Below are 19,542 nucleotides of genomic sequence, written 5' to 3'. Positions count from 1 at the left end.
TTATGACCACACCACCACCATTACTTACTGGATATTATGGGGGTGATGGAGCATTCTCAACAGCAGTGACATGGTGGTGGATACAGTAGTGAGCATCGGGCTGGTCAGCCCTAACAATAACAATACCCAAACAGAACGATAGAGTTGCTGTGGTGCCGTAGATCCATGAAGGTTTCTTGGGTTGTGCTGAATTAGCTTCAAAATTAACATGTAAAAATCATCCTTCTTACAAGGTCAAATAAAGTCATCAGATTACACAAGAATCACCTACTACACCTACTACTAGAAAGATCTAGAGACTGCCTTTCCTGCAAGCACACAACCACAACAACACAGGATGCAGGTCATGTGGTGACCTGTGCATGACATCATCCTGCTAGTCTCCATGCTTTCCTGCCTTGTCATAAACAAAAGAGAAGACCAGAAAGGTAACCACTGAGAGTCAACTAGCTGGTCAAAACTATTCAGTAAACCAATAATACAGCCCTGAACCACCTGGCTTACAATACAAGCAGAAACTCTACTGTTCTGTCCACTTCAGACAACTGTTCCACAACTCTAAGAAACACTGCCTTTATAAATATTTATTTATATGTCAAATAAATGCTGCAGCACCCTTCCAAAATGTCAGGATTGATAAGGGGCAAGTTGTAACAAGTTACATTTACTCAGATATTTTGGGGGATCGTGTACTCATTAAGGCAATTTCACTTAAGAACATATGACATTTACTTGGGTACTTATGTCTTCTTAAGCTTTTAATGTTTCCTTGTGCACCATTTTGTCATAGTAATTCAATCCAGTTTCAACTTTACACTGAAACTACAAGTTTGCCACTTGTCATAAATAGCTAGCACTTTTACATTAGGCAAGCGTTTGCTAAATAAAAAAAATAAGCAGTTTTAAAACTGTTTACTAGTGCAACTTGAGAAGTCATTCATTTCTTAGTTCAAAACAAGTTTCAGATGAAAAGACCATGTTTTACAGTTTCCAAAATCAGTATCACATAGCTAAAACGCATTTGAGTAAAATATAAAGTTGATAAACAACTCCTGGGTTCACAATTCAATCACATACTGCAGCACAGTGTTGCAATCTTCAACTAAGATTTGGTTATTATCAGTTAAAAGAACTTGAATAAATGTATCATGTATAATGAATTAGAATTTAATATAATTATTAAGCAGTTATCTTTGAGAATAACTTGTACATTAACCATTACAATTAAAATGCCTTTGCATGCAGCTTGGTTTGCTTTGTAATGTCAACTCTCACCTCTATCTACTAACCCACAGCCTAGATTTCAGAGAGGTGTTAAATTTACATCTGTGGGGTTTCTAATAAGTAAATGTTTATCACAAAAATGATGTGCTATGCGCAAACAAAAGAAAACACTACGTTGTAACGTAACTTCTTGTTGTAATTACCTTCTGGTCGACAATTGAGCATACAAGGTCTTTCACCGCCGAAAGGGATACATCGTTAGCATCAAGGTTAACAGCTTCCCTGGTCAATCCGATCTGCAGCAGAAATGACACACCGTGGAAAGAGCCCCTAGAGTTGGTTGGACTTGGCGCGCTCACACTCCCATTGGAGAGACGAGTGTAGAGGGTCGCCGGTGGACTCGGCGACGGCGAAGGTGTCAGTGGGGCGGTGGGATGTTGGGGAAGGGGAAACGCTCTTGGAAAAGATGGAGGAGACGAGCTGCTGCAGGCAGACATTTGCACTCTTTCAAGTTATTTTTCACTCACTGAAAGTGCACCAGCAGATGAAGTGTCATAAAAACTTGAGCATCTCTAAAATCCCGAGGAACAGTCTGGGAGCTACGTCATGACTTTAGAATGGGCCGCCTGTGTCCGTCGCTTTCCGGTAAACATTGCCTACTTTCTTTGAATGTTTCACGTTGTTTTTACTTGCGTAGCCCTTTGATATATTTTCCAGTTTGACGTCGAATGAAATTCAGGTTTGGATTGACGCAGTTCTCACTTTGCTAGCCTAATTAGTAGCTCCTGCATTTCAGATATCTCGACGGATCCTTCCTCTAGCGCATATTTCTGCAGAAAACGTTAACCGTTATCCGGCCACCGACGTCAGAGAACTTTGTATCCGACTGCCACAGTTTTACTCTTGACAAAGAACACAGAGGATCACTGCAAATAATCATAAGATGATTTTGATGACTAATTAGAGAGAGCAATTATAAACATGGTTTCATAAATGAGTTAAAAGTATAATGTATCAGACGTGAATTGATCAATGATAAAAGTATGCAACAATAACAAGAAATGTCTAACAGTTCTGTAGCCAATGATAACCTTATTTTCCAAACTATTATATCGTGACACAAAGCCGAATAAGATGTTCATGAAAAGCATTTTGTACGACACTTAAAAGGATAACAGTGATATTTAGACAATCACCTGTATTCGCGCTTGTATAATACATTTTCATGCATAAAACTAAGCGAACATATTGAACAATTTCTCGATAAAAGCAATGTAATAGCCTACAAAAAGTACTTCGTTACCTTTTCAAAGGGTGGGTTTCCTTCTGATATAAAATTCCAGCATGCAACTTTTATCTCTGTAAATATCTTCCAGTGTCATATAAAGCTACTTTTAGTAGTAGGGAATTGGTATTATTTTTCGTTTAAACTTTACTTCGAATACGCGCTTGACTCTTGCGTTTTCCAACTTCTTACCCCTCAAGACTTTAGTTTATCGTCGGCTATCCAGTGCATGCGTATCCTATCTCATAGTTAGAGCGCTCTCTCCCTCGTCTTTCAGTAACGATGTGGATGTGTGGTAAACGAGAAACAAACGCTTCTGGGATTATGAGTTCAGATGTTTCCTTACGAAGGCGAATGACAGTAAACTACATTACCCTACAAAGAAATTATAGTAAATCTCAACGGCGCCTGCGCAATTCTATTTAGCTACGTTTAGCAACGACTGTGATGGCTGTAGAATCTGCGACCTCTAACGGTACAAGTGAAGAACGGTTAGAGGTTGCAAAACAAAGTAAAATGAGGTGGCTTTCCAAAAAATATCACATCACATGATGGAGGCCAGAATGGTTTCAGATAAAACAATCAAAACCTTTCACGACAGAAACGAAAATGTAGCTTGCTAACACCAATTAGCTTGTAAATTAACTAGTTAGTTAGCTAATTAGTTCGTTATTAGCGCTTCCTGGTAGGCTAAAGTGGCCTAACGTCTTAAGAAACGTAGAGTTAGGTTAGCTAGCTTCGTAGCTAGCTAAAAATTCCTATTGGCTAATCGGCATTTCAGTTTCCCAAAGGCTGCATTTTTGTGGTAGTATGCCAAAGTGTAAATTGTCCGATTTTTCAGACGCTACCTATGTTGTGTTGTCATGGCTCCCAGACCCTGTTTACACGATGACTAAGTATTAAGTAGGCTCGGTATTCTGTCCGTAACATGTTTTCTTTCTGCTCTACGCTGTAGGCTGGTGGAAATGTTAGTGTTTATCCATAAAGCTTTATGCAACTTGTTATATAGAATGAGTGAAGGAGCCTTGGCGAGTGTCTATAAGCAAAATGATACAAAAAAACCCCACTTGCATTGATGACATTACTTCTCCAAATTATATATTTCTTATTTTTACATGTATCTTTAAGTTGTTAGTAATAGACACTTTAAAAACAAATTTCACCTGTAGAGCCAGGTGTTTTAGAACTAAACACTGCATTACAGTTGGGCTCTGTTGCTTTGTGTTGTAACTGACAGTTAGTTTCTCTTAAACTAGGAGCCTAGGTCAGGGCATTGGAGGATGATAGACATTTTGGCTGCACAATAACATCAAAGAACAGTAAAGGAACTTTCTTTCTGTGGGTGAGCTCAGCTGAGTGGAGGAAGGAGTGGACATTTGCCATTTGTGAGGCCCAGAGGAGTTCCAGAGAGCATGTGTCAGATGCAGGTGTTCTGCTGTAGCTGTAAGCCAGCGTACATGTTGAGGTTTTTGTTCATCGTGCCACTCATAAATCAGTCAAACCTTTTTTATTATGATTTTAGTCTACTTGTAATGTATTTACATTAATATTGATAGCGGCAAGATTGGTCACAGGCATATGTAATGAATTTCTAAACATCAAATACAGTATATAGCATAGAGGATATGCTTTAGTTCTTTTTATACATGACTCAGAAAAGTCAGCGTGTGATTACATTTGTCCTGCTGAAGGAATGGTTCCAGTGTAACACTCATAGAGTATGATTTTAACTTCCATCATTGGCACTATTTGAAGACCATTATAGAAACATTGAATGGTGCAGTATTTGTTTAAATAAACTCTGCTGTGACAAGATTATACTGATAGTATATAGATAGTGATTGTTTAAAGTTGAAAAATCATGCCATGAAATGCAAAACTTGAAGAGACAACAAAATAAGCCAGCTCTTTTGTTTGGTCACACAAAAGTAATTTTAGTCTTTTCAGGATGTGTATACATAAAACACATTTTCCCCCATGTTTATGGTGGGTCAAAAGTGTGCACATACACCCCCGCCCCCCGAAACTGAAAGTATTTCAACTCTAGTTCTGCACAGTTTTAGGTTTTCTCCTTGGTCTTACATGTCAGTTCATTAGCTCATCATAAAGTCCTTCATGAGCTTGATGTGAGCCCCAAAGTTGGAATTCGTAGACCTCTTTGTCAATCTGTGTTCCACATCATACAAACACCATACCAAGTTTATAGTATTATAGCTATTATTTAAAGTGTGGATAGGAACTTTAACATTTATTTGAATTAAAGTCCAACAGGGGGCAGTGTTTGTTAAAAGATGTTTTAGTCCTGTGAGTATCCCACACATAGTATATCTGCCAATTTCATTCAGCAGTCTTCTTATTCTATTTCACTTCTAAGTGCCCAAATGCGTTGATAAAGCACTGACTCCTATTCAGAAAAAAACTCAGTTATACAGTGCAATAACCATCTGAGATTTAGATAATATTTTCTAAAATTTCTTTTGTATCCAGAGCAACTCAGATTTTTCTAATCCTTATGTATGAGCTTTCGGGAATAAATACGTTATTCATTCATTCATTCATTCATTCATTCATTCATTCATTTATTTATTTATTTATTTATTTATTTATTTATTAACTAACATTTTTATGCCTGAACAGAAAGAAAACGAACTTTTATTTTGAGATTTTCAAACTAAAAGTCCGGAAGTGTCTAAAACGCTATTTATGCTAGGTGTCAATTCAGTTGTCTTTTTAAAGTCTTTGCTTGTGCTAGAAAGGAGGGTACGATGGCAGAAATATCATTTTATCTTGCCAATGTCAGTATTACTGTGACAGAGGATATGGGCCCCGAAAAGGTAGGCCGTTCTCTCATGTACGTGTAGCTATCTAAATGCATCAAGACTTCTGTTTAACTGTACTAACCCTCGCTTAGTTAACTAACCTACTGAAGCGATTGCTCAACTCTGTAAAACATTTCTAGGGGGATATGTTTGCCAAGTTTTACATTTGTATGTATTCTACATACATGTGAAATTAAGTTGATTTTACATATTAGATTTGTACTATTGTATTTAGCCTCAGTAAAATTAGACTACTGATATTTAGAATAATTAGAATGGGATTAGTCTAATCTTAGCTAGTTAGTTATTGGCATTAATGTAGGCCTACACGAATTTAGACCGAGGACTGTATATTGTATTATACATAAGTTGGATATCCATATAGCTAGATGATTTGCTTATTTGTGTTTAAAACATTTATTTCGTGTTTTCTGAAAGTTTGAGGTTTGAACTATGGAAATTAAACTCTTTATACAGGAGCTATTAATCAGAGTTCAGTAAAAGTTTTAATTTTTTTCTGTATTTAGCCTAATAAAGACTAGTGTTTAAGTTGGATACCACAGAAGCTCCTAAACTAGAAGTGTGTCACTCACAGTGTAACGTGCACTTCACTGCAGAGCGTCAACAAAGGGAAGGACTTTGAATTTGTTGAGCTAGGAGAACTGGATACCAAGGAGGACAGCCAGGAGAAGAACCCACGCAGGGTCATTCACTTTTCCAGTGGGGAGATCATGGAGGAATTCAGCACAGAGGAAGAGGAGGATCCAGAGAAAAATGCAGAAAAAAAGGACCTTTTGTCCCCAGTAGACAAGGTGTGTGTGTGTGTGTGTGTGTGTGTGTGTGTTTATACTACTTGTCTTCAGAATAAATAATAAGTCACAGTGTTGGAGAAACTAAAAGAAAGAAGGAAAGAGGAAGATGATAGACAGATTTAGCCCAAGAAATGCAAACTAAATGTGTTGTTTTCCACCTGTTTGTTTGTAGTCTCAACTGACATGGGGGCCTTATGTCTGGTTTCACATGTGGAGAGCTGCTACATCCACTATGTCAGGTAGAGCTATATTCTCCAGTTTGGCTTATACCTACTTTCTCTTTATAACTACGTCTGTAACGAATGCCCAGGGTGTGGAGCAGGACGCACAGACTCTCTCGACGCGTGAAACATTTAATGACACAAAAACATAAAGACAATGGTGGCATCACAAATAACATTAATGATGAACACAGACACACTTAACACTAAGGACTTTAACATTAACACAGGCTAGACAAACATGGTTACTAATATTACGTTCAGATGCTAACAAACAAACAATGACCAATGGTGAGGCACGCACTGACGGGGGTTTAAATAGACACTAACACTTAACCCCGTACAGGTGCATGCCTTCATGGGAGTGTGCCTACAAACATGAGTGAACCCCCCTGCATGCAGCAGGCTGTACCACGTGACTCTTGGGGGGGGGGGGGGGGGGGTCCCATGACAACATCAGGGGTTGATACCTTTAAGTGAAAGTAATCAGCAACATCAGTAGACCACTTTATGTAGTAATATGGTTGATTATTTCATGTTGTTACATTTTCATAAAAAATAGTTTCGTGCTTGACCATAATAATGAACACATTTTGAGTTCCTGAATAATAAATAAGGTGTTCACAGGAAATGATGATAGTTTGCGTCAGGCCTTGGAATAGCTACCTATGCTGCTAGATCAGTGCTCAGATTTGCATACTTTACTTTGGTGGAAAATAGAGAATACAGAAACTGTGCAGAGAGTTATTTATGATTTTTTTATCTGCCAGTGCATAAAATAATGCTGTGTTTACTGGGGTCAAAATGTCTTTTTCTGCATTTTTGGTTTTTCCTATTATTGTGTACTTCTGATGAATTTTCCAGCTTGTGACTACCTGGGTGAAAGAATGGCATCACTATTTGGCATAACCTCAGCTAAATATCAGTATGCCATTGATGAATATAACAAGATGAAGAAGGAGGTATGAACTGCTTATATTAGGTGTGATAGTAACCATTGAATATTAGATGTCTGATACCTCATATATATGGCACAAGTTTTGTACTTTCTTTGTTTATTTCTTTCACCCTCCACCCTTTCACCCTGTATGGATTCTTTATTTTCTTTCTCCCTCTCTCCTTCTAAGAGGGATGTGGGGGTTTTGGACTCTGGTCTTTCTGAGGAGGCTGAGGACCTTTTCGTGGAACCACAAAGTAAAGACACCCAGGGGCCAAAGGTCAACCAGCCTGAAGCCACTCCCACTCAGGATTTTCCCACCAGTGATCCTGTTTGCATGCCCAGTACCGTCACTGTCCCTGGAAGCACAGTTAACACTTAACCACCATAAGCCTCCTCATGTTGTCTTCACTATGCCTTAGCATTAATTACGGTGGTTAACTGCTTTCTGTCACAGATAGAGGGTATTAATATGTGCTTTCTCCAGTTTGCTATTGCACACTGAGCCTGTGGTGGTAATAAGTTGCTTTACTCTAAAATAACTAATTAAAAGTACTTTAGACCCCAAAAGGCTAAGTAGTTTAGATCCCAAATGGCTCTAAGTTGTTCTATAATACATTGCACTAAAATTAATTAACCCAAATCTTACACATACAAACACATACACACATCTCTCCCTAAAAATAGGTAAACTGGGGGTGGGGGGGTGGAGCCTTAAACCCATGAACTTTCCTCTGTATTTATTACATATTTATTACTTCGTATTTATGCATTTATATGTATGTATTTATTTAATCTTTGTAACATGCTCAGAGTTCTTTTTAAGAAAATAATGTTTTGGGGTTTTGTTTGTTTGTTTGTTTGTTTTTTACAATTTTATATTTTAACAATAGAATAAAATTCTAATAATCATTATTGTTTCTCATTTTTGCTTGTTTTATTGTGAAAGATTAACCCAGACTCTTGCGTTTAGAGGTCCATAATTCGGTGCAGGTTTTATCATTTGTAACTACTCCTATGTAAGATGAATCACAGCTAATGTCACTCCCTAGTCTGGTCAGAAAGAGTAAGAGTTGTTGGATCAGTCTACAGTTGTGGCCAAGAGTATTGAGACTGACACCAATTTTGGTTTTCACAGAGTTTCCTGAAGCTTTTTTAGATCCATTTTGTCAGATGTTTATATGGTATAGTGAAGCACAATTATAAGCAGTCATACGTTTTTAAAAACCTTTTGTTGACAAATACATTCAGTTTAAGCAAAGATTTAATATTTACAGTGTTGACCCTTCTTTTTTAAGACATCTGCAGTTCGCCTTGGAATGCTGTATATCAGCTTCTGGGCAAAATCTTTATGTCAATCCATTCTTGCCTAATCAGTGCTTGGAGTTGATCACAGTTTCTGTGTTTTTGTTTGTCCACCCTCTTTTTGAGGATTGACAACAGGTTCTCAATGGGATTGAGATCTGGGGAGTTTCCTGGCCATGGACCCAAAATGTAAATGTTTTGTTCACAAAGCCAGTGGGTTATCACTTTTGCCTTGTGACATGTTGCTCTGTCATGCTGGAAAAAGCATTGTTCATCACCAAATTACCCCTGGATCATTGGAAGAAGCTGCTCTTGGAGGTTGTTTTGATACCATTTCTTATTCATGGCAGTGTTCTTAGGCAAAATTTTGAGCAATTGTAATTATACTTCACTATACCATATAAATATCTGACATAAAAACTGAGGCAGTAAACTTTGTTAAAACCAAAATTTGTGTCAGTCTCAAAACTTTTGGCCACGAATGTAGCTACGTCAAAGTTCACCTCATCTCACCCTAAGATGGTTGGATGTGTCCCCTTCTGAGGCTGTGTGAGTCTAGCATTTTGTACTAATATACTGCAGATTGGTCAATGGACACTGAGAGTTAAGCCTTCAGTTGAAGGTCGAAGGGAATAAGACTATTCTTAATCATCCCTACAGTAAGGCCTTTCTTACTGCTCCAGAGAAGCTACACCATAACTATGATCCTACATTTTGAGATTGACTATGCACATGGTTTCTCAACCCAAAACATTTTAACTAAGAAATTATTTAATGAAGTGTGTATGTTGTGTAGGCAGTGCTTTAGAAATTTAGCCTTGTGAAAGGTATTGGTACTGTGGTATTTCTACATGTCAGATGTAATCACATTTGTGGTATAATGTTAGCTTTCCATCTACTATCTGTTCAGTTTATCTGTCTGGGGAGTTGAGTGGAGGATGGTGGTACCACAGAGTCATAGAACTTCTAGTGAACCCCCCTTCCCCCAGCTAAGGTCAAACAAGGCCAGTTTTCATATATTTCACAATAGAGCCCTCAGAGAATGCTGCCCTGCAAAAAAAGCCTTCAGCAAAGTAGAACTAAACCAATCCAATAATCACCTCTTTGTCTCAACATCTTGGTATCTTAGAACATTTAATTATTCAGAGACATGTTATGGATGCCAATGCTTGATTTGTTTTCTTCCATAAACCAAAAAACTAAATCAGATCAAAGAGTCAAAAACTGCTATTCAGAATTGCATACAGAAACATTAAGGACTCATGGGTTGGGTATAGTGTTTACTGTTTATAACGACTGTTTTCAATTGCATTCTGTATCCTAGGGAAACAAAACAAGGTGGAGCTCTAGAATGTTGTAGTGGTTGTTGCAGCAGGTTGGACAAGCATGTGTATCAGCTCATTATTATTACTGTTTAATCAGTGTTCCTGCAGCCAGAACTAGTTATATCAGTATGTGGTAAATGAACAGTCTTCAGAATAACATATACTAAAACAAACCAAAAGCACAGGTCCTCTGAACTGGTATTAAGCTTGGTTGAGCACAAATGAAAATATATGCATGAAGTCTTTTTCCATTATATATGTATTTTTACTTTTATTGCTTGTTCAAATTTAATATCAAAAATTTACTTCAGTAGAAGTTTGGTGGGTCATATTCATTTTGTTTCAGCATTTGAAACAAATGCTGGGAACAGAATGTCCAATGTACTTCAAATTTGAAAAAAAAAAACAATCTTATAATATCCATATCCATATATTAATGGTCACACCATATATAGTTATTAAAACAGACGTGAGTGTCAGTGAATAAACAGTATGTTATGCCAGATGAATCATTACTTTTAGGATGCCTCTCTCATCCTTTCTGGAAAATAAGTACCATTATTACATAATTACTATATTGCAGTATATCTTTTATCCTCTAGGTGGCCATGTAGCCATTACAGCCCTTATTATGATCAGAGTTGAGAAAACTATTCATAAAAACATTTGCACAATTTTCATTCACATTCACATTATTAAATGAGCAAGTAGCTGTCTATAAATAAATAATGTCTATAAATAATGAACTTGTATATCATAGAGGCTAAATATAATTGTAGCATGTGCAGAGATACATGTAGTAATGCCCACGGAAAACCCCAAGTTAAAAATGTGACTCTTCATGACAGTGTTTGTCTACATCCAAAAGCTTTGTCCTGAAATAACAAAACAGGAGATCTGACTAAGATATTGTTGTAGTTACTCTTTACAAGGCTGTAGTGTCACATGAGATCTAAGACTCCCTAGCCGCATCAGTAATCTTATCTGAAAATAGACAAATTCCCCAGCATTGCAGCAACACCCACAGTGTTGACACCTACAATGTTCATTCAGCTGGAGTTAGGGAAGGAGGGGATTTTGCTGTGTATCTTTTTTCATTTAGCATTTCATATTCTTGCATTAAATTCCACTTCACAATACATGACAATATGACGTTAATTATTCCCATTTTATATAGAAGTACCATTTCCTCTTTTGTCTGGCTGTTTCTAAAAACTGATCTGGAATGGCTTCCTCATATTTGTCTGTAAAAGCTTCTGTCTTCATTCACTGAAGAGTCTGTTAACATTTAGTTTAAAGCCCATTGCCAGTGTTTTGCAGCTGCAGAAAAGTGGATAGGTCAGTGCTATTTTTAGCTAGCTGCACCACATCACACACCTCTATTTAATCTGAAAAGCCACCTGTGGTTTATACTGATCTCGCTACCCCTCCCTCCAGGTTGACCATTCAAAAAAGAGGGTTGCTAAAAAAAAAAAAAAGGCTTCAAGCCAAAGCAAAACAGTAGCCCTCTCTTCTGCCAGTGGTCTCCATGGTGATAGTCTGGCGGGGATTTCCACTGATTCTCCCGTTTCCTGGTCCTTCCCTGGTAGGCTTTTTTCAGAGCACAACCTAACACACAGCCCTCCTGGCTCCACGTGTACGAAGGCCAGACTTATAAAAGCAGAATGATGTCCTTTAAAACCCTGGACCAAAGGAAGGATTTCTTTCTGAGATTGGTTGGGATGCATTTTAGGGTTAATCATAACTTTAATATATACCAAAGTAAAGGAAGGGATGCCTGTTTTGTCTCTCTCACTGACTGTGAATACTTCTGGAACTAACTAGTTGTTTGGCTGGCTAACTCTGGTTATGATGGCAGAAACACTGTCTGTTACATTAACTATTTTAAAAATGGTGACCTGCTGCATTGAATTAAACTACTGTGTTTCTTTACTCCCTTGTTATTTTGATAAATGATTGCAAATGTATCTAGTCTAATCACTAGCTATAGCTTGGCTAGCATAGTTAGGATATGTTACTGCAAAAAAAATTTGTTTCATGTTAACCAGGTATCAATTGATAACTGCTCTCTAATGAAACAACATAGAAATTACACAGTAGATCTAAGTAGGAGGATCAAAACACTTGCTTTTGAAACAAGGAGTAGGGAAGAATTTAAAGGAAACAAAACATATTACGAAAGACACATATTACCCGCTGTCCAGTGACCCTGGGTCTTGCACTTATGTCTTTAGTGCTGTTTGAAAGCATGCTGGTATCATTTATTCTATTTGCACAACAATTTGGGTTTGCATTCTTTGCTTGATTGTGACACTTCATTATGCTAGCAATTGCACAAAATCAAGATCTGAAGGCTCATGCACTAATGACAGTCAAAACAAATTCCATGCATACAAGTGTTGCAACAGAACCATGGGCACCGTGCAGAAGACATACATTTTTCTGTGTATTTAAAGCCCCTGCCTTCTTGTGGTGGTGAAGTGTTAAACTCTGGGATGAGGTCAAACTTTCCACTCTTTCTAAGTGCGCTAACCAGCACTGAGGTTGCTCAAAGTGGTAGTGCGTGCTCTGAAAAAACTAAAAACGCCACTGTCGCAAAACTCTCATTCAGGCTGACTATGTTTCCTCTGTATGGCAATGGGTCAAAAAGTCTGCACTGCTACACAGTTTGAATGAATGGGAAGGAAACAGAGTTCTGGCTTTGCTGACCCATGCAGTTCCATAGTGTGCATGTAAGGTCCTGAGATCATGCACGTTCTCCTCCTGCAAGACAGTTGCTGCAGGTTCGTTTTGTCCTTACCATTATGCAACGATGTTATGCATGTGCCTGGTGTGTATAATAGCAGAAGTTTTTCAGATGTGCCCCATGCAACAGTGGTTTCAAAAGCTGTGCAGAAATGCACACAAACATCACTTCTGGTTCATCTTTGTGGCGCAGTCTATCCAGAATCACAATGCCAGTTACAGAGACATGCTGACTCAGAGGGCCTTATCACTGTGGCTAGCCATGAGTTTTAAGCTCCAGCTGTGTTCTGTGCAAGATCATTTATGCAAAAAGGAGTGGTCTCCCCCTGGGCCTCATATCAGTGCAGAAAAAGCTCTGGAGTGTTTTTATAGCACAGCAATGCAGGGGACGGACAACACATTTCCCCCAGCAGTTCTTGTTTGCTTAGCAGACTGCCAAGGGAGACCTCATGATAATGGCAGTTTGGCCAACTCTTAGTGTGTCTGTTCATCACATGTGCACAACAGAGTCATTTGCACTTATTTTGACTTTATTTACACCATCAGTTAGCAAGGGATTTGTGTTTTACTGTTGCTTGCTGGCTGCTAGACCAAAGGAGGATAGGCCTCCCTTTGAGTCTTTTTTTTTGTAGGTTTTTTCCTCATATTCTATGGAGTTTTTCCTTGCCACTGTCGCCCTTGGCTTGCTCATTGAGGGCTTGGACTTGGACATTTGTAAAGCTGCTCTGTGACAACATTTGTTGTAAAAACACTATATAAATACATTTGATTTGATTTGATTTTGTTAGCCAGCCGAGTGTTTGCCTATAACGCCCCACAAGTTGGAGTCTGATTAGCCAATTTCCTTCAGCTTGAACTTGTTGACATTCCACTGTGTGATTGTATCTGGAATGTTCTGCTATATCCTGCAAAGGAGAGCTCCTGTCATAACAGGAATAGAGTGGATCTCCTCTGTGTGTGTGTATGTGTGTGTGTGTGTGTGTGTGTGTGTACATTGTACATGTGTACGATGACCTTCCATCTTCTCTAGGATTTAATTTTTTATTTTATTTTTGCTATACAGTGTTTTTTAGATGTTCTGGCCCTATTCTACATTGTACTCTACATAGATATGATAATCAGTTGCAATTTTCTTATCTTTTCCATGTAAAGAATCAGCCCCTTGCTGTGCCCATTGTAGACAAATTAGCATCCTTTATGAAATAAAGCTCTGGGTTGTTACTCTAGTCCTTATTTTGTGAATGAGAGCAATGGTATTAGTACTATATGCAATGGTCTATTAATTTTCACAAAAGGTTGGACCAGGGTTTAATGCTTAGTACTTAGTACTCCTAAAGTGTCTAGCTAACAGCTGACAGGGTTCCTATCATAATCTTTCCTTTTTTTGCCAAGTAAACTTAGATTCAGCAACATTGTCAGATAACTTAGAAATCTGTGTTTTACATTGTGTTAACTTGTTATTAGAGTTTCAATGACTTCCGTTTTGGGTAAGGCATGAAGGTTACATACTTTTCTGTGTTATAACAGCAAATAAATTGAAGGGATGCTTATACTCACAAAACCAATAGATAGCAACACAGCAATTTTCTAAGACAAAAAGCAATATTTGGAAAAATATGTGCCATTCTCTATTTTCAACCTTCATGTTTCACTTTCCAGTAATGGGTTGATAGGCATATGCATTTTGCAAAGAAATGACCAAAAACATATAAACCTATATCAGTTTGTTCACCTAAGCTACAGCTTAGGTGAACATGTTATTCATGTCTCAGAGGTCTGCTGCCAATAGTAAATGACTGATTTACAAATCAGCTCTGTTATCCATCTAAGTCTCTGAGATTAGATGCTGATTGTAAAGACTTTGATCTATAAATCAGCTCTGTTATTCGGTGATGCATGTAATCAGACTTTGGGAGATTGTTGTGGCACAGCAGGTCACTCTGGGGTTCATTGCTCCTGGACGTTTATCAGGAAAGAATTCAGTCTGATCCCACTGTCCAGTATAAATGATTCACATGATCTCTGTCTTAAGAAGACTTGCAATGATGTATTAATTTATTGTTATGGCTTTAAAATAGCCAAAGATCAGATCACATTTTAGGAGTTATTCAGAAGTCTGTATAATATCAACAGGGTCACAGACTTTTTCCCCTAGGCTGTCTGCACTCTTTGAGTTGAATTTTTAGCTTCTGAACTGAAGCCCTTTGTACAGGTGTCTTCATCTGTAAAAGACTGTCAGTAGTAACTTTGCTTTCAGAGAGGAAAAGCTAATGAATACATTTATAAACCTGTCACAGAAAGGAATTTGTATTTTTGTATTTTTGTATTTTTGCCAGACATGATGAACATATCAGGTTTACCAATGGTCTTTTTAGCAACATTCTTGTTGCTATTATCACAATTGTATGAAATATACAGCCAGACCAATTGTATGTAGTTCAAAGACCTAGGGTTTGATTCTTTTAATTTTTTATTTTATCCATATAAATTGTATTTATATCTGTAGATCTGTCAAAGATTTTCAAGCTTACATAAATACTGGTTTGCCTTGACAAGGTCTTTTCTATCTCTGTTCTTAATAACCCTCCTTAATATGATATCAATTGACTATACAGGCAGGCACAGTACAAGAGACTTGCGTGCAAGGATGACAGAGTGTAAGACAGAATTTGGGGCCTCCTTCTCCAGTTTTAGGCTGTAATGAACAACCACAAAACCGTACAGAGGCATGTGTGGGAATTTCCTCACCAGAAATCTGAACAATCGTAGACGTGTAAATCCCCTCTCCACACTCAGCTGGTTGCCGACTCTTCCTTTCTTGTTTCTCTACGTCCGCCTGCTCCTAGTGCAGATGCATGCTGTTCTCACAGCCAGACAGCCTCGGACAAATTTCTGGTTCTTTATATAATGTTCCTTGTATAATGACTGGGGTCTATGCTGGTAAAAGCAGTATGGCAGCATTTATAGATCAGATCATTTTCACACACCTAGATCGACCCCTTGTACAGGGTGTTTAATAGGTTGTTACTGTACTGTATTAACATTATTAGTTAAATAATGGTTAAATATGGAGGCAACTTATGCCCAGTCCCAGTGGAGTATGGAAAAAAGACTGACAGGTGCTCTAGACTACTCATTGCTCCACACCTGGGCCACTGACAAGGGGAAACTTTAGGGGATTTCTGAAAAGAAGAACTGTAACCAGTTTATTAGGAAGTACAAAAGATGTTCAATGTGAATTTTCATAGGTACATGTTTCTCAATGACTTCTTTCTGGTTCAGTAGTCAAAAAAGGTATACCTCCATCACTGTAACGGATGCAACTGAGAAGAGATATGCACAAATACAAATTTAGCTGACTTTATACCAATATGCAAACAATGTTTTGTACATCACTGGATAGGGTTACTCATATCAACCTATGGAGATAGTAACGCATATAGTCACAGCATCCAAACTATATAGTTATATTACTAGTACAGTATTATTTATATAATTCCAAAACACTCGCGAAAACAGCTATTTATTTTATTTTCTATGCTATATATAGCAATAAGCCCTAGTAACAAAATGCTCGATTATCGTCTCCAACAGATTTGTCGAACGAATTTATGCATCTTCGTAGCTTGTCGCGGGAACGACGTGCGTTTCTAAGTCTTACAATACAGCAGCTTCAATAATTTTCCACGGTGAAAACAGAGATCAAACTCCGGTTCCTCGGGCGACGCCTTGATTATTTCGGTGTAATTCTTCTCCTGTTCTAGAAAATGGGGCTCTTGTGGGTCTATGTTTGCTTCATTTGCTTACAGTGTGTTTGTATTGAAAACATTTGTAAATTAGTTTATCTACATTCACAGCAACAACAATTTGAGCGGATCAATTTTGCGCAGTAGCCTAAAACAGAAAGGGGAAAGGAATTCTGAACGCGATAGAATTGTTTAACTGACCAAAATTATTGCGAAATCGCATTAGGCAAGATTTCTCTATACCTGCAAAATTGTGTGGGGACAAAATATGGATAGACTTTATGGGTTGACAAGGAGAATTTGAAAGTACAAAAAAACTTTGTTCATAACAATGCAGCTATAGTTATATATGTGCGATTCTGTGGCATTTGTATTCCAAAATGTGGATAAGTTCCATGAAATCCGAGGGTAATTCCAAAATAAGGACAGATCTGGCGTAACTCATCTTTAACTTCATCCCTATATAAAGCAATATGCAAACATCAGGATCAAAATGACATCCCAGAAATCGTTTAAACAGTTTTATGTCAACCATTTATGAAACATTGGTAGGTATTTAGCCATATCCTGCAAGTGTTGAACTTCATATCGTGTTGAATTTTTAGAATTAATTTATTAACTATTAAACTAAATTAGTCTATTCTGTTTTGTTGTAAATTAAATTAGAATTTAATACTGTAAATAGTTTATCCATTTTCATTAAGCTCAGTTTTCCCCACCAGTAATTTGGGAATACAATCTTATCAATTGTTTTTAAATAATCCAAGGAGATTTCCACTTTGCCAGAAGGGCGGGGGATCTTCTCCAGTATTTCCCTCACTTTCCCAGTCTTGGTCATACATTACGTCCTTGAATGGCCTGTAGCCATGTTTATTTTTGTCATTGTCTTTCCACTTGTGGACAACATGGAACGTTTTCCCTACAGGGAGAGCTTTAATAAGATTCATCCTTTATATCACATTCCTGATAATATCGTAATGTCAGTACACAGAGTTGCAAAGCTAAATCTACATAAAAACTATTTGTCAATACAATAGCTTTTTCTCAAGCTAATAATAAGAGATAATTTGCATAAAACACATCTATACAATAAAAAAAATAAAGCCTGAGTTTTCTTCATTTTATTTTATACCTCTATCAGTAAATCACTGCACCACATGATGCTGCACTTGACTATAACTAGCTATACATACAAAACAGAGGTTTATGTTTTAGAAGTTACATTAACTCTATTTTTATTTTTTAGCTCTGCCAAATATTGCACCTGCAATTTATTTTTATCTTTGGACAGTATAAATCACCTTTATATGAAAATCTTGACTCTCTAAGACATAAATGAAAAAGGATATGAGGGACTTTTTTTTTTTTTTTTTTTTTTGCTCTATGCTGGATACCTCTGGCTGAGTCTATTTTGGTGTTTCAGTGGTATGTCTTGAATAAGTTGTAACTCATGATAACTGTATTGTCCTGTTATTGGTGATATCTGAACATACTAACCTAGATGTGTTTCCTAATATATTTTCACTTTTGTACTTTGTGCTTTTCATTGCCTTGCTGACATTTGTGGTCTTCAGAAGCTTCTTCGAAGACCCAGGGCCTCAGTTTGCAGCACTTCTGAAGCAGACCAGCACTGCGAAGCTACTTGTGGAAAGGCATGTAACTGAGTTTGTTCCAGCGCAGGGCAGGAAGCTCTGACACACGCCAACGCCCCATGTTTCTGAAGTGTGGTTGGGTAAGGAGGGGATTTCTGCACCACATTGTGGTAGGTGCGATTTAAAAAAGCTCCCCATTTCTCACTGTTTAATGTTTATGTGCTACTTGTTGCATTTACCAAATTATTTTATTTCATTTTTAATTTTCCTAAAGTTGGTAATTTTGTTTTCAAATGCAACCAAAAGGTACTGGTATGCATTTGTCTAGAAATAGGCAAATTATTAATTTAAAGGGGCTGCACATAACTGAAAGTTACAGTCTTGTACTCAATATTCTGAGAATCTATGAAAGGCCAGCTTTTGAGAATGCATCTGCATTGTCCATTAGAAATGTAACAGCATTGCTAGATGTGTTATCCCACATAACATCTTGAAAAATGCATCAGTTCTTAGAAGCAGAATTCCTATTGTTGTTGAATATTGAATATCTCTTTTACTCTTTACTGGGTGTACTGTTAATCTTCAGACCACTATGTCTTCAGACCACACATGTTGCCTTTCTTGCTTGTAATTTTTCATTATTTATAGACAAACACTGAAATAAGTTGTTGCAGTGTTTTTTGGGGGGAGGGGGAGGGGGGGGGGGCTTGCAGCTCTTTTGAGAACTTGTGGTTGTTTATTTCAGTTCATTATAGTTGTTTTTTGGCTCCTAAGAGGAAGTGTTTCAAGTTTCAGAAGAATGTGTCGGCCTAACAACATCAAAAAAGCTGGTCAGTGTAGCCTCCAGACAGTTCCTCAACAAATATGGATCCCACACAAATGAGATGCTTCCAGTTCCTCACTCTGAATGGCTAGATACGGATCAATTCAAGAACATTAGCAATAGCATTATCCTGTAGGTGTGGGAAGTCTCTAAATATCTCATTTATTTATTTTTACATTTTACTATTTGTTTTTAAAGCCCTCAGTGGATTAACTCCGCAACACATTACTGATCTGCTTTTGCCATATTCTGCCCCTAGGTCTCTTAGGTCATCTTCTCAACTACTTCTCTCAGTTCTCCACTCATGCCTCAAAACCAAAGATGACTGGCCTTTTTCTGTCACTGACCCCAGGCTCTGTGGGGTCCCCTCCCACTCAGTGGACTTCTTTCCCACATTCCATCCCACTAGTGACAAGTTAACATCACATTTTTAGACCCACCTCTTTTCCCTTGCTTCTCTATTTTAATTATGTATTTTAATCTGTGGATTTGGTTTTCTTTGGTTTCATTGTATTTTTCATTTAATTATGCCTTTTAATAATTACTTTTACCTCAGTTTTCTTGGTTATCATGTTCTTTTGCTTTTCTATTTTTTTTATTTCCTATGCTTTTATTTTTCTTACATGTTTTGCTTTTAGTTTTAATTAACTTGTATTAATTATGTATTGTTATCCTCAACTAGAAATCACTTTGGGTCAATTCCAGTTG

The 19,542-nt window shown here is 37.5% G+C and overlaps 2 protein-coding genes across 4 annotated transcripts in view; one reads left to right on the top strand and one right to left on the bottom strand.

Annotated features, from left to right (window-relative positions):
• The window catches only part of LOC113571692 (serine/threonine-protein kinase D3), a 35,365-nt gene extending 32,559 nt beyond the window's left edge, over positions 1-2,806 (bottom strand). For all 3 annotated transcript variants that reach the window (XM_027000787.2, XM_027000789.2, XM_027000788.2), the window contains exons 1-2: positions 2,528-2,806; positions 1,428-2,150 (exon numbers count right to left, since the gene is read on the bottom strand). In XM_027000787.2, coding sequence (XP_026856588.2) covers positions 1,428-1,721 — 294 coding nt within the window. In that variant the 5' untranslated portion in view covers positions 1,722-2,150; positions 2,528-2,806. The remainder of the gene's footprint in view (positions 1-1,427; positions 2,151-2,527) is intronic.
• A 2,370-nt stretch (positions 2,807-5,176) lies between these two features.
• On the top strand, positions 5,177-8,107 carry LOC113571686 (protein FAM177A1-like). The gene is made up of 5 exons (XM_035524233.1): positions 5,177-5,343; positions 5,946-6,140; positions 6,313-6,379; positions 7,226-7,323; positions 7,489-8,107. Exons 1-5 carry the CDS (start codon positions 5,275-5,277, stop codon positions 7,678-7,680), a joined length of 621 nt encoding a protein of 206 aa, XP_035380126.1. The 5' UTR covers positions 5,177-5,274; the 3' UTR covers positions 7,681-8,107.
• The last annotated feature ends 11,435 nt before the right edge of the window (positions 8,108-19,542 follow it).

Source organism: Electrophorus electricus, chromosome 3, assembly GCF_013358815.1.
Source record: "Electrophorus electricus isolate fEleEle1 chromosome 3, fEleEle1.pri, whole genome shotgun sequence".
In the NCBI taxonomy this organism is placed as follows: domain Eukaryota; kingdom Metazoa; phylum Chordata; class Actinopteri; order Gymnotiformes; family Gymnotidae; genus Electrophorus; species Electrophorus electricus.
This window is presented reverse-complemented; position numbering and strand designations above follow the sequence as displayed.